At 35.1% G+C, this 13252-nt stretch overlaps 2 protein-coding genes across 14 annotated transcripts in view; both read right to left on the bottom strand.

The window, feature by feature from the left end:
* Positions 1-745: 745 nt before the first annotated feature.
* On the bottom strand, positions 746-2033 carry DCTN6-p27 (dynactin subunit 6). 2 transcript variants are annotated; one of them, XM_003706317.3, is made up of 5 exons: positions 1936-2033; positions 1550-1720; positions 1352-1479; positions 1134-1276; positions 746-1049 (listed from the first exon to the last, which is right to left on the bottom strand). In XM_003706317.3, exons 1-5 carry the CDS (start codon positions 1962-1964, stop codon positions 948-950), a joined length of 573 nt encoding a protein of 190 aa, XP_003706365.2. In that variant the 5' UTR covers positions 1965-2033; the 3' UTR covers positions 746-947. The 2 variants fall into 2 exon arrangements, with proteins under 2 accessions (XP_003706365.2, XP_012147918.2); XM_012292528.2 differs by having other exon boundaries at positions 1430-1479.
* Hr3 (nuclear hormone receptor 3 ROR-beta) overlaps positions 2016-13252 on the bottom strand; it is a 212373-nt gene continuing 201136 nt past the window's right edge. For 10 of the 12 annotated variants that reach the window (XM_076535826.1, XM_076535818.1, XM_076535819.1 and 7 more), the window contains one exon: positions 2801-12993. In XM_076535826.1, coding sequence (XP_076391941.1) covers positions 12734-12993 — 260 coding nt within the window. In that variant the 3' untranslated portion in view covers positions 2801-12733. Of the gene's footprint in view, positions 2037-2800; positions 12994-13252 lie in introns of those variants that run through there. The other 2 variants (XR_013039409.1, XR_013039408.1) reach the window with 2 other exon arrangements.

The raw sequence follows: 13252 nt of genomic DNA, 5'->3' as shown, positions 1-13252 counted from the left end.
CTGCTGGATTCTCTGGAGAGTCAGCCCGGAGAAGAACGAAGAGAAGGAGAAACATCAAGTTACATTAACTTGTCGCAAGCGTGCACGGATTTGCGACCACTCATCGTTTTGATGATCTTATTCTTCGTAGGATCATACTCTTATAGGCTACTATGTTAAATAAATATTGTGGGATATATCAAAGTGATTCACTTATTATTTTCATGTATATCATAGCGTAGATGGTTATTATGAGTACTTGAACCTTAATATATTATCATTTTATGTCGCCACATATTGTTACACTTTAATATATCGTCACATTCCTACGTGTTATATAGTCATGCATTATATTGCCCAATTAAGTACATAAAAAATATTAAAAAATGAATAAAAGTATAATACCGAGTATTATAGATGGTTCTACAACAAAACAATTTTTTATTAAATTATGAATCAGTAGTAACATTTGCAATAAATTAATCACATTTGTATACAAAAAATTGAAACTATACTAATTTTAGTGATTGATGTGTCCTCTATTATCAAGAACTGGAACTACAAGTCTGGTAGTTTAAGTTGATTGCTGGCAATGTCTAAAACTGCATTGTTCAATTAAAAATTTTATCTATTTGATAAAAATTACTGTAGTAATGACAACTGTACATATTTTAGTAATTATAATAATTAAAAATTACATTAATAATCTTCAATTTTATATTAAATAATTTTTATATGTTAAGTGTGTGGTAATAAAATACAGTCATAATTGTGAATGTGAATAATTTATTAAATAGTAATACTTTTATTTTACACAATATATATGTTATATAGAAAAAAAACAATTATAATGCACTTTTAATAATCGTTCAGTGTAACACATAAGTTTTATCACATATCAAGTGATACAAAATTATTAGTATTTGTTAATTGTGTTCATAAGCAAATTTTACTTCAATTAATCAAAATTATATTCCCCCTTCACTTTTACTTGGTTTTATATTAGGCTTACGGAGATGGTGATAATTTGGTAGAACTTTCATTAAGAATTCTAATTGACCCATTTGAGGCTGAAATAGAATGTTTAAAATTATGCAATTTTAATCCACTTATCATTTACATGTAATATGAAATGCAATTGTATGGAAACATACATATGGTTTATCATACATCTCCCTGCGTTGACACTGACTGCCATAAATTATGGTATTCTCAGGTATCACTTCTGATTCCGTGACAGAGCAAGATGCGCCAATGACACAACCATTTGTTAGTTCAACTTCGCGAGCAACATATGCTGTAAAAGAGAATATGATTCTAATATGGTACATAACTAATAAATATTTTGCAAGATACTTCATGTTAGCATTACCTTTACTTTCCAAGATATTGTTGTTTCCAACTTTAAATGCCTGACAAGTACAATCGGTTTCAAATACATTATAATTACCTATTATCTGCACTGGTACTGTCGTAGATTCTGGTGCATCTGCGGGTAATCTGTATTAAATAATCATTTCCATTAGCAACTAAAAGAAAAATTATGTTTGTCTCAACTTTCTAAATTTACCTGTTTGCTATAGTTGCCATTTCTTCAATAATATTCCCTTCACCTATTATGATCGGACCAGCTTCTGCTATGATACTTGCTCTTGGATGTATCACAGTTCTTGGCCCGATAGTGATATCTCCTTTCAAAATACTTTCCTCGCATACTAAAGCTCCTTCTGATATCTTCAGACTGTATAAAGAATTCAAGTTTATGTCCTCTGTTTAATATAAATTAATCAAACTTAACAATGAACATAACCTTAAAAAAACGAACAAACATTTAAACTTAGAACTTGAACTGCAGTATATAACTTTTTATACAAATTTTAGACTTGTGCAAATAAATTAGTGATAAGAAACAAGTGAAATTCGAATAATTTAGAGAGAATTTATAGATTTTCTCACTTTGTACGTCGACTGACAGATGAACTCATTGTTAGCGGCTGATATTATGATTATGAGCTCCTGCGCCCTCTTTGATGAAGTCCATAAATTACTTTCTTTCGCTGCAGAAATTATCGACGTTATGGATTTAATTTTGTTGAATAATTAAAAAAGTATATGTAGATTTTTAAGGGAAACAAGATTTCCTAAAATTTTATAATATAATATTTGATGGTTTAGATATTTGTTAGTTCTCAAATTAAGTTAGCACTTACCAATTTTATAAAGCTACGACAGTCACCAGGACGGCACTATGAATTTAATTTGATAAAATAATTCAGAGACGAAAAGAATATAATAGCTCCGTATATAATCAAAATCGGTAATAATATAAAATAGACAATTAAAGCGTTAAGAAATGAATTTTTAATATCTTCAAGAATTCATTTTAGCACGTGTCTACGACTCTTTCTACTATGGCGGTGCGTTAAACTAAATAAGGGTCTGAGAAAACCGTACGGAATTAAAATTGGAAATTTGAAGAAGGGTTAGAAAAGAAATTTTATTTAAGAAACTTCATTTGACATTCTCAAGCTTCTACGGTTTGGTTTATTTTCAATTAAGCAATCTTTTCGTTCTGAAATTAAAAAAGTATTCATACAAAAAAATGCAGTGACGAAGCAGAGAAGAAAGCGAAAGACGTTCGAAAACGAGGTCGCGATGAGATTGCCTTGAAAGGAATCGTGGAAGGTGTTAAAAGGATTAAAAGAGTCAGAGGATTAAGGTGAGTCGATAGCGCGTGTACCGCGCCACCCTAATGAACACAACTCTCCCACTCGTTTTTTCTTCTTTTTTTTTTTTAATCGATATTTAATATAACTCTATATTATCCGTCAACTTTTATTTATTATATATATATTTTTATATATTATATATTATAAAATTTAACTCCAAATTGCGATAATAACGTCTAATTGCAACGTGCGTGCGCGTGTACGTGTTGCGCCTTTGTGTGTGTGTGTTTTGCATTTATTATTTTTTTTTTCTTTAATATCTCCCATTACTCTCGTTCTCTCTCTCTCTTTCTCTCGTCTTCTCACGTTCTCTTCTCCATTCGTTTCGTTTTATATATTTCTTTTTTTCTCTTAACCGTACCTCGATTATCTCCGATGTCTAAGTATATGTAAGTGTCCGTGTACGTGTGTGTGTATGTTCGTGTGTACGTGTTCGTGTGTCTGCACGTGTCGTGTGATATCTGTGTTTGTACGCTGTGTACACATGGGTGGGTGGGTGGCTGGGTGGGTGGTTTTGTGGGTGAACGATTACAGGTGGTAATGTATCTTGCACTCGCGCGTACGTGACTGTGTACGTGTCTTTATCTACAGTTAAACGAATTCTACGCACTTACTCGTTAATCGGCAGAATAATATGCATTTCTTAATTTCGCTATAAGTATATTTAAACCGTCCGAAAACGTGTCAGTCGGCGCACCGTGACGGATTCGCCATCGCTCTCGTCGAGCCTTCTTCCTCTCTTTCTGTTATTATATTTTCAATTTGTTTCTTTCTTTTCCCTTCGAGCTAAACAATCTTCCTTCTTTAATTCTCCATCTTCTTTCACCGTTATTTTCAACAATTTACTAAGTTTCGCCATTTAGAGTCAGCTAAAAAGCACTCTTTCTCTTCCAAAAATAATTGTCTCTATACGTCTCCATTTAATCGTCGAAGCTCTTTCTATACTTTCATTCGACACGTCGCTCGACTCCTCCGAAGGATTCGAAGTGATGATTAAAGAACCGAGTGTAGTCCCTCGAGTAGCCAGCCTCGGGACAATGAATGGTAACGCGATGAATAATATACAATATATAATATGTTTGCGCGCGCGTGTGTGTATAATAGAAATGTTAACACAACGATCTCGCAAATATAAAAATGCGCTCGATTCTCGATGACATTAATGTCTTGTAGCCTTCGGCCGCTCTGCTCGAGGGACCCGTACCGTGTGTCATCGCTAAATTACAATAAGAGTGGAGGACCTTGCGCGAGCAACGGACGATACTTTACGGTGAAACTTATCTATAAACTCTGTTACGACTATCAACTACGGTCACGCTATGCGGTCTTGCTAAGCTGCGCTAAAAAATGTGGGACACTTTAACTGTAAAGTATCGACCGAGCCCGCGGATGCGCTACGAAACTCGAACTTAGCGTTAAATTCGACTAAACGACGTTCCGGTGCAGACAGAATGGATATAGTTGAATAATCAACGCTCGTTCGCGATTAGTCCCTTCAACGATTTCGTCTAATTTAAAAAGGGTATTTCGTCGAGGATCGAGAAACAATCGAGTCAACGAACAACCGAATCACCTAAACTTTTATTTAACCATTTCACCTAATTATAATATTAGACTCTGAACAATTTTACGAAACGCATCTCATCGTGTTGCGGGAGATGAGAGTTCACGCGAATAAAATTTATTCAACTATACAACATCCTCCGAAGAAAACGTCGCGAACGCAACTAACTCGGGGAACTTCTTGATTGAGCTAGAAATAGTGATCGCATATAGAAAGTCGAAAAACGAGAGGACAAAGGTCCCCGTAAAATCAACGTGTCGCCCGATCGTTGTCGCGTTTCTACAACGTCTAACGATATTAATTTGCAACAATATCGAATCGATGGTCGTTCGCGCGACGCTGACGACCCCTACGTAACAACTAACTAACCAGCTAAACGTGTGTCGATCGGAATCGTTGATCGCGTACAAAAAATCGACATAAACGGCGAAGTGAAACGCGCGGCCGCGACGAACGACGTCTCTCGAAAGGAAAATATTTATTGGTCGTTGATCGTCATCACGTTCAATTGAATCCACGAAGGGTCTCACGGGGCCGCCACGCGGGTCCCATAAACCTTTTGCTTCGTTCTCGAGCACCGAACCAACGCGATCTTCGACAACCCTCTTGCAAAATTTCACTGATAATAAGGATTTTTATTGGAGGTATAGTTAGATCGCGATGTATATTGCGTTGTATAGTTGCACGCGATTGTAATCACGTGTGAATTGTTACGATTTGGAGATCTTGGAAAATTTCTGAATTTTTGGGGATTTGGGAAATTTTGAGAATTGGGAGTTTCAGAATTTAGAAATTTGGGTTGCTGACAAATTGAGGATTTTGAGATTTAGAGATGTGAAAATCTAGAAATTTGGAAATTGGGGATTTGGAGATTTAGAGATGTGAAAATCTAGAAATTTGGAAATTGAGGATTTGGAGATTTAGAGATGTGAAAATCTACAAATTCGGAAATTGAGGATTTGGGAATTTAGAAATTCAGAAATATAAAAATTTCAAATTTTCGAATTGGGAAATTGACTGTACACGCATCGTGTATTAGCTTGCCACATGTTATAGCACCATAAATCTCCATATGTGCTATCCAAACCATCTTTAGCTATCAATAATTTATTCTTGTTATCCGTTTTAACAAGAGGGTTGCAAATTTGTAGACGATACAGACCACAATCTTAATTTCACTTACATGAATTTAATATTGAATTGAAAATATTGATCCTTCGCATCTGTCGAGCCGTGTATCAAGCTAGATTTCTAATTTCAAGTTTTAGAGATTACCCTTTTTTATTAATCTTACTTATTGCATTAACGACGAGAAGATATACTGTTAATAACATTTACAGTTCTAATTGTAAGTAAACGATGTGTTTAATCGAAGGGAAAATAGATTTAACACACACGGAACAAGGATGCAAAGGATCAAAGTTGAAATACATTCGATACGTTGACTGAGTTGTGACATTGAAACCTTTTGCGAATTAGAATTTATCAACGGTGTAAATTAATGAATTGGCACGTGTCCAATGAGGTAAAGTTCTTATTTTGAAGAGTTTTGTGCGATTATTAGACGCGTGTAATTACCAGATATAAAATTTTGAATGTAGATTGTCTTTCATAACCTGAGCAACTATGAGCACTCTTATTTACTTTTTAATATAGTTGTGCTAATTAAATTACATTACAATTTAATTATGAAATTTTATTGCGCTTTAGTTCAATTACATGGAGATTTAATTATCTTGTAATATAAATTACGAAGTGATTCAATTATCCTAAAATTTCAAATTAAATAGTCCTAACTTTACAATTAATTTAATTACTGTTCTCTCGAGTGTAGCTTACCGTTTCATGTATTAAAAATTTATAAGTACTATATTCAAAATTAAGAGTAATTTTATTTTATTCAGAGTTTTTATACAGTATCCGTTATTATCTCTCTGTTCAATTACCAGTTAATTTCTGATTTAGCAAGCTTTGAAATTCGATTCGATTTACAAATTGTATTGCGACTTGAATGAAAGATATGACAAATATAATTGAATCAGTTTGTAATATATTACAATAATTATTAATAATCGTTACAATAATTCGATTGCGACTCTGCACAACTTTATAAAAATCAGTCAAACTCGTCTCATACTAAAATTTGATGAAATCGATCAAATCATGTTTTACCCAGAAATGATCAGATTTTAAGATAACTTCGACCCTGTATCTTTTAGGTGATTTTGAATACAAAATTGTCACAGACAGCTCAGTTTTCGAGAGAATCTACACATTACACACAACGTGTCAACGTTAAAAAATAGGGAAAGTAGTCAGATCGTCCGAATTTGTCGAAAATCGGATTGGCGTACGCTCGACGTTGCACGACAAGGTGATCAGCCGGCATTTCGCCTGGCCGACGAAAGCGAGGAAAGCCGGTAACGGTGCGTAAAAAACGCTTCGAGAGGCTTCACCGCGGCGATGGATTATTATTTAGTTAAGAAGTACGTGTTTACGTATAAAGAGACGCGTCATACAGTGCCGTACAGTACCAAAACGTTTACAATGCGCACATAACGTTACCTCGATTAAACTCTATCTACGCGCTCGCGCAGGCATCATGTATGTAAAAGTGTTTCGTTTTAGTCGTTTCGTCATCTTTTTTTCTTTCGTTTTCATCTTCTTTTTTTCATTTTAGTCTCGCTGCAGGTGTGTGTATATCGTGTGTGTATCCGTGTGCCTGTGTTCCTTTATTCCATTTTTTCACGTGTTGCGTCCGTGAGCCGGTCAGGCCGGTCCATGGACAAAAACTTTATTTATTTATTTATTTATTTATTTATTTATTTATTTATATATATATGTCTCTCTAACGCTTCTTTTTATATCTTCATTCTCGCTTCATTTTTTTCTCGCTCGTTTACTTAAATCTTCTCTTTAAGCACAGGGACCGTTGAATCTTGTTCGCACCGCCGTATCGCGCTCCATTTTCGCTCTTGTTTAATATGTATATATATTTATAATATATATGCGTGTGTGTTTATACATATATAGAGTCTAAAGTAGCTCAGAGGAAACTATGCGAACCACTACCGCGAAGTTGACGTCCGCCAGTCGGATACAGCGTCGATTTATCCATTTTTGTCCTCGAATATATTTCTCTATTTTTGTCCGCCATTTTGTGAAAATCCGCGCGTTACCGACGCGGTCTCCGACTGTGCTCGACGTTCAATCTCGACGCTATTTTCTTCGGGTATTTTTCTTCTTTTTTTTACTTTGCACCGTTTACGTGTTTGTTAAATGTCAGTTTCTACGCGACGATCGGTGGCGCGATCAAAATTTCTTCCGTACACGCCAGTCCCCCGTTTAATAGATATATGTATATATTATCATCTACGTCGTCCATGGATCGTCCCGGCTGGGGCCCCTATTTAACCACTTTTTGTTTGCGTTACTTTAATTAATACAATATATATACTTCTTTATGTATGTATCATCATAACAACCGATATTTCTCAGTTCTCTCTCTCGTTAATTACTATTATCACACGCAGCTTTCTTTCGCTCTCGCACGTTCCCTTATTTCTTTATCCGTAATTTCCTATCATCGTCTCACTTTCGCGCGATTCTCATTCTTTTTTTATTTTAACCACGCACACGTTCCACACGCTTTCGTTCGCTCTCGTTCCATGCACTCTTCACGCACTCGATCTCTCTTTCTATATATATATAATATATTTTATATCTGTGTGTATATATATATACTTCTATATATATCTTTCATATATATATATATATTTATATATATATACTTTATGTTGCTTTTTATGTATACTTTATATATAACAATGTTATGTTTATTTAAGGCCCAATACGTTCATTACGAAGGAAATAATCTGCAACAGAAAGGAGACGAATATACGGTTAAACGCTTGTACCTCTTTTGCTCCCTGTCGTAAGCACCGCGAGTATAGAACTATTCAGTCGAGTTGACGAGTCCAAGTGTTTTCTTGTTTTTTTTATTCGTTTTTCCCCATCCTTACGTCGACGTAACCCTCGGACGACTCCGAGCGAGGCTAAGAAGAATGCAAGTAGATTTACACCGGTATGGTCAGACCAAGTGGAACTCAGACCAATTAATCTTGTTTTAATTCATGATGATTTTTCGTCAGTTATTTTTCGTCCAACATGAATGGCTGTCATTAACACGTTGATTGCGATGCAAGGTATTTAATTTGAATTATTCAAATTATTGGTAATAGGAAAGCAACTAAAATTTACTGAAGACTTAATATTTTATAGAAAGAAATTTTGGAGACAGATTTTTAAGTTTGAAAATTTGTACATCTTCAAATTTCAGCTACTCAAATTCTCAGATTAGGAAGTTTACAAATTTAGAAATCTGTAGTCACTTTTTTTAAGTCTAAAAATATTTACGTTCACAAATTTAAAAATTTTGTAATTTTCAATTTAGAAATTTTCTATCTCTATTTTTACTTTTAATTTTTACTTTTTAAGATTTAGATATCTAAAAATTTTCAGTCAGAAACTTATGAAGTCTAATTTATAGAAAAGTCAGAAATTTTTAAAACTTCAAGAACTACATGAAAAGACCTCTCTCTATATTGCCAGCTGCTACAGTTTCACTTGAATAAATTTTGCACAAATACAATTTCTATCGGCTGAATATTACAGGTATTAGATTAGAAATTGTAATATCTTAAGCAATCACATTGTAATTCCACAGCAACAGTCAACGTGTCAAGGAGTAAATTTCATCATAGATTCTTTTGCATACGATTAGTATTGCAATTCACTTTGGACAAAGAATAGCTTAACAATGAAACATTCTCGTCTAATTTTCTCGTTGTTGATTACACTTTTAATAATTCTGATAAAAGTACAAAATCAATTTTTACGAAACAAATTTCCATACAAAGTTCATAATTTATACGAATGTAAAATTCCGAGTGCAGGAATTTAATATCTGATGAATGGGCAAAAGTGGGAATTTTGATGAATGTACAGAATCGAGAATTTCGATGAACGTACAAAATGGAGAATTTTGATGAATGTACAAAAATGTAAATTTTGATGAGTGCACAACATCGAAAATTTTGATGAATGTATAAAATTTTGATGAACATACAAGGTTGAAAATTTTGATGAATGTATAAATCAACATTCGATTTCCTTTATTTTGTATTCTCTGCATTGGAGAATAATTATTGCACATAATCGTGTTACGCATTCATCTATTACTGTTCTAATTGCCTCGTCCGTTATCCTACACGCTTGTAGCCGCACATTTTTTCCCCTAATTATCCTGCACTTGTTTTCCACGCGATCGTGTATCGACGCTCCCTAGGAAGGATCGCTGTAGACCAGAAACAAGTAACTTTCGACTGATAAAATCTGTATAAACTCGAAGTTCCGCGATCGACTTGACGCAAACCGATCGCGAGCCTACCGGGTCTTTAGAAGCCCACTCGAAGACCCAAAACGCAAATTTATACAATATATACAATCACGTCGAATTAGGTACGTGAAATAATCGTTTCACGGTTGTACAATCGATTGACACTGGAATGAGCTCGATTCGAGATTAAAAGTAACTGAATCGACGAGTTTAAAAACGCAAGCTTAAAATAAATTTTAACAGAGTAAAACAGAATTCAAAATTACTGAAATGCAAATATAAATAATATAAATTATGTTTATCCTCGGTAGTAACAAATAAGGTTATTAAAATATTACCAATCAGTAAATAGACAAGTAATTTTTTTAATCAAGTTATTTACTATGATTTTCCTGTATAATCATATAAAATAATCTGATCGTTACATTTAAAAGAGATTGATCAATATAGTGGTTAAAAAATTTTCTAAATAAAATTTGTTTTAACAGTACAGTTGATTTTGTGTTAAACATAGTAAACAAGATGTAACTATGATTAATGATTCAATGAGAACATGATTGTAGCTCATCGATTCAATTAAACACTCGAAACTCGAACAATAACAATTGATGACGTTTATTCAACAATTATAAACTTTCATAGGTGAGAAAGCAAATCGATCAGGTCGCTTATAATACTTTATTATCTCTTACAAAATTCTCGCGTGTCCTTCTCCTTAATAATTAAAATATGAACAAGGATATAATGAAGATAGAATAAGTTAACAAATGTCGATAGAAACATTAAAAACAAAATAAACCCGGTAGACTGCGTTTCTTTGCGGTCGAATGTTTTGATCGTGAACCCTGTATTTTTCTTTCAGAAACACCAAGGTAACTTTCACTTAACCAGTAACGATTAATTGTTTGCGGAAGGCGAATGAAAAAAAAAACTTAACACGAATTATCCTAGGGAAGTTTGTACATAACGAAAGAAAAAAAAGAAAGCTTTCAGAGAAAGAGAGAATAAAATAAAATCAAATAAAATAAAAGAAATATTAATAAATCGTATAATAATAGTAACGGTAATAGTACTAGTAATAGTATTAATAATAATAATAATTATAATAATTGTAACCATAGTAATGATAATAATAACAGCGCTATGTAGTTTCTGACCGAAAAAATACAAGTTGCTCTCGAATAACGAATAAATCATAAACGAAGGAAACGATTCGTAGCAGTTACTTGTTTCCCGCTCGAAATGGCGGCTTCTTTCATTTTAAAGCCGGTCCGCTTGCAGCGTAACTCAAGATCCGATATCGAGGTCCAAAACGAATTCCGTTGCTCGGATCATGAAACATCAGGTCTGATATCTCGTATTATCTTCGTTACGAAATATTTATCGATACATTTTGCTTCCGAGCAACGAACGCATTGCCGCGTGACGACCATTTTGTTCGAGTACGCGCCTGATCATACTTCGATGATCTTGAGGATCTTAACTTTTGTCTGTTCGAAAGAATCGAAGGGCTTGAAAGAAGATCGTGCAAGCGACGAGCGAAAAACAATGCTTCTACGTCCAATCATCGTCTACCTGTCTCTTCTTTCTTCGAACACCCTAACGACGATAAAAATCTCTTTTGTACTTAAGCATACAACGATGTCTCTGGTTAAATTATAAAAAAAAGAAGTTACGCTACGAGTCGGAATTAAATACAACAACGAAACACGAGTTTCTATAAATTAACAAATATTCGTCTATCTAACAACAGCTTTTCCTTCGTTTCTTCCTGCGCATAACTTCGGTTAAAGCTACAACGAACGCGTGTGTTCCCTTTTCTTTGTTTGGGTATATTATTATAATTATAGTCGCTGGCGTAGCTAGGACTCTTTAGGGTGGGCCTGGTTACATTTAGTAACAGTATCAACTCGTTTCGTTGCTTTTGGTTTTTTGGAATTCGGATATTTCAGAGTTTATTTCGGATATTTGCGATTTATTCAATTTGAGATACTGGAACGTAGAAATTTAGAAAGGGAAATGAGGAGTTAGGGAATCATGAGATTTAGAAATTTACAAGTTCAGAGAATTAGGAGTTTAGGAATGTTGGTGTTTGGGTATTTGGAAATTTGAGGAATTAAGGGTCTAAGGATTTCAGGAGGTAAACAGTTGATAATGTAAAGAATTAATGTATTTAGGAACTTTGGATTTAGCAATGGAATTAGAAGAACAAGATTTCTGATTTAAAGAATTTAGGGATTTAAGGTGTTTAAGAATTTTAAAATTTTAAAATTTGGAAACTTGAAAATTTTCGAATTTGTAAACTTCAGAATTTAGAGACTTGAGGATACATTATGAAATTGGAGCTACAAATTTTAGAATTTGGACTCACAAATTCATTAGCAATTCAAAAATTTGTGAGTTTAGTCATTAAAAAATTTAGGGATTCCAGAATTGATAATCTAATCTTCTAGATATGAACATCTCAAGACTTGAAACCTGAGATGTTCTCAGGCTATCAACAACTCATGATTTGACAATGTAAGAAAATTTGGAAATTTAAGAAAAAATGTTTCAATCTAGGAATCTCCAAGTTTGGAAATAAATTTGAAAGAGAAAATTCGTAAATCTCCGAGTTACACGAGGTACACAACTTCATATCCGGGCCCACCCTGGGAGCTAGTTACGCCATAGACACTAGTACGATAAAAAAAGCAGGCATCCACTCGATCAATTGTCCTATCCACCACGTACGAGGAACCGAGCCAAGAAAGGAAAGCAAACGGTTAGCCTCAAAACTCGCACCACGTTCTCAGAACCCTTCGACACCTCTCCTTTGCGTCGCTTGAACCTCGCTCGAGGATCGGCCCTAAAAAGAGAAACGTCTACGCGAACACTTCCTAGGTAGCGGCGTGCCCGAACCTCGGGCATGGTCGATAAAACTGTTCTCTCCGTGGTCGTTTCCCATTTCGTTCATTTCTATTTTTCCGGACGGTGGAACTCACCTTGACAGAGCAAGGCCCGGCGCTACTCGCGTACCGCTTTGTTCGTCAGCGTCGGGACGCCCTGCGCCGCGTCGATCGTTCAGCTGTCGACGCTGAAAAGCTCTTTGTGGAGGGCCGGGAACTCGAGGTGCGGCTGGGACCGTTTGAACTTCGCCAGGGCGTCCATGTGAAGTAACGAGATCTCCCGTAGCTGAGGAATCTTCGCCAGGATCGCGTCGCACACCGTCACGTCGCCCTTTATGGGCGACACGTGGTTGCGATCCAGCTCCGACCTGAGCGCCCTGATCACCGCCTGCGACAGTCTCGTGATTTCCGCGAGCCCTTTCAGTCCCGGTCGATCTGAAATATTATTTTTGGATCTAGTTTATTTCCGTTACACGCATTTTTACGCGCCTTTCGTTCCTACGATAGCTTTCCTTTCGGTAGGGTTCATCGTTTATTTATAAACCGTGATTATTTTTATGGGCTGCTGACAAAAGAAGTGGACTGCTCAAGATAATTAGGGTGCTTCGTTTCTGGGTAATTTTGGATTGTGAATGGAGATGACACTGGATTGTTTTGACACCTGATATGCACTGTCGTTTGTAAATTAGATTAC

The sequence above is a fragment of the Megachile rotundata genome, chromosome 9 (genome assembly GCF_050947335.1).
Source record: "Megachile rotundata isolate GNS110a chromosome 9, iyMegRotu1, whole genome shotgun sequence".
Lineage (NCBI taxonomy): Eukaryota > Metazoa > Arthropoda > Insecta > Hymenoptera > Megachilidae > Megachile > Megachile rotundata.
Note: the sequence above shows the minus strand (reverse complement) of the source record. Positions and strands in the feature narration are given on the sequence as shown.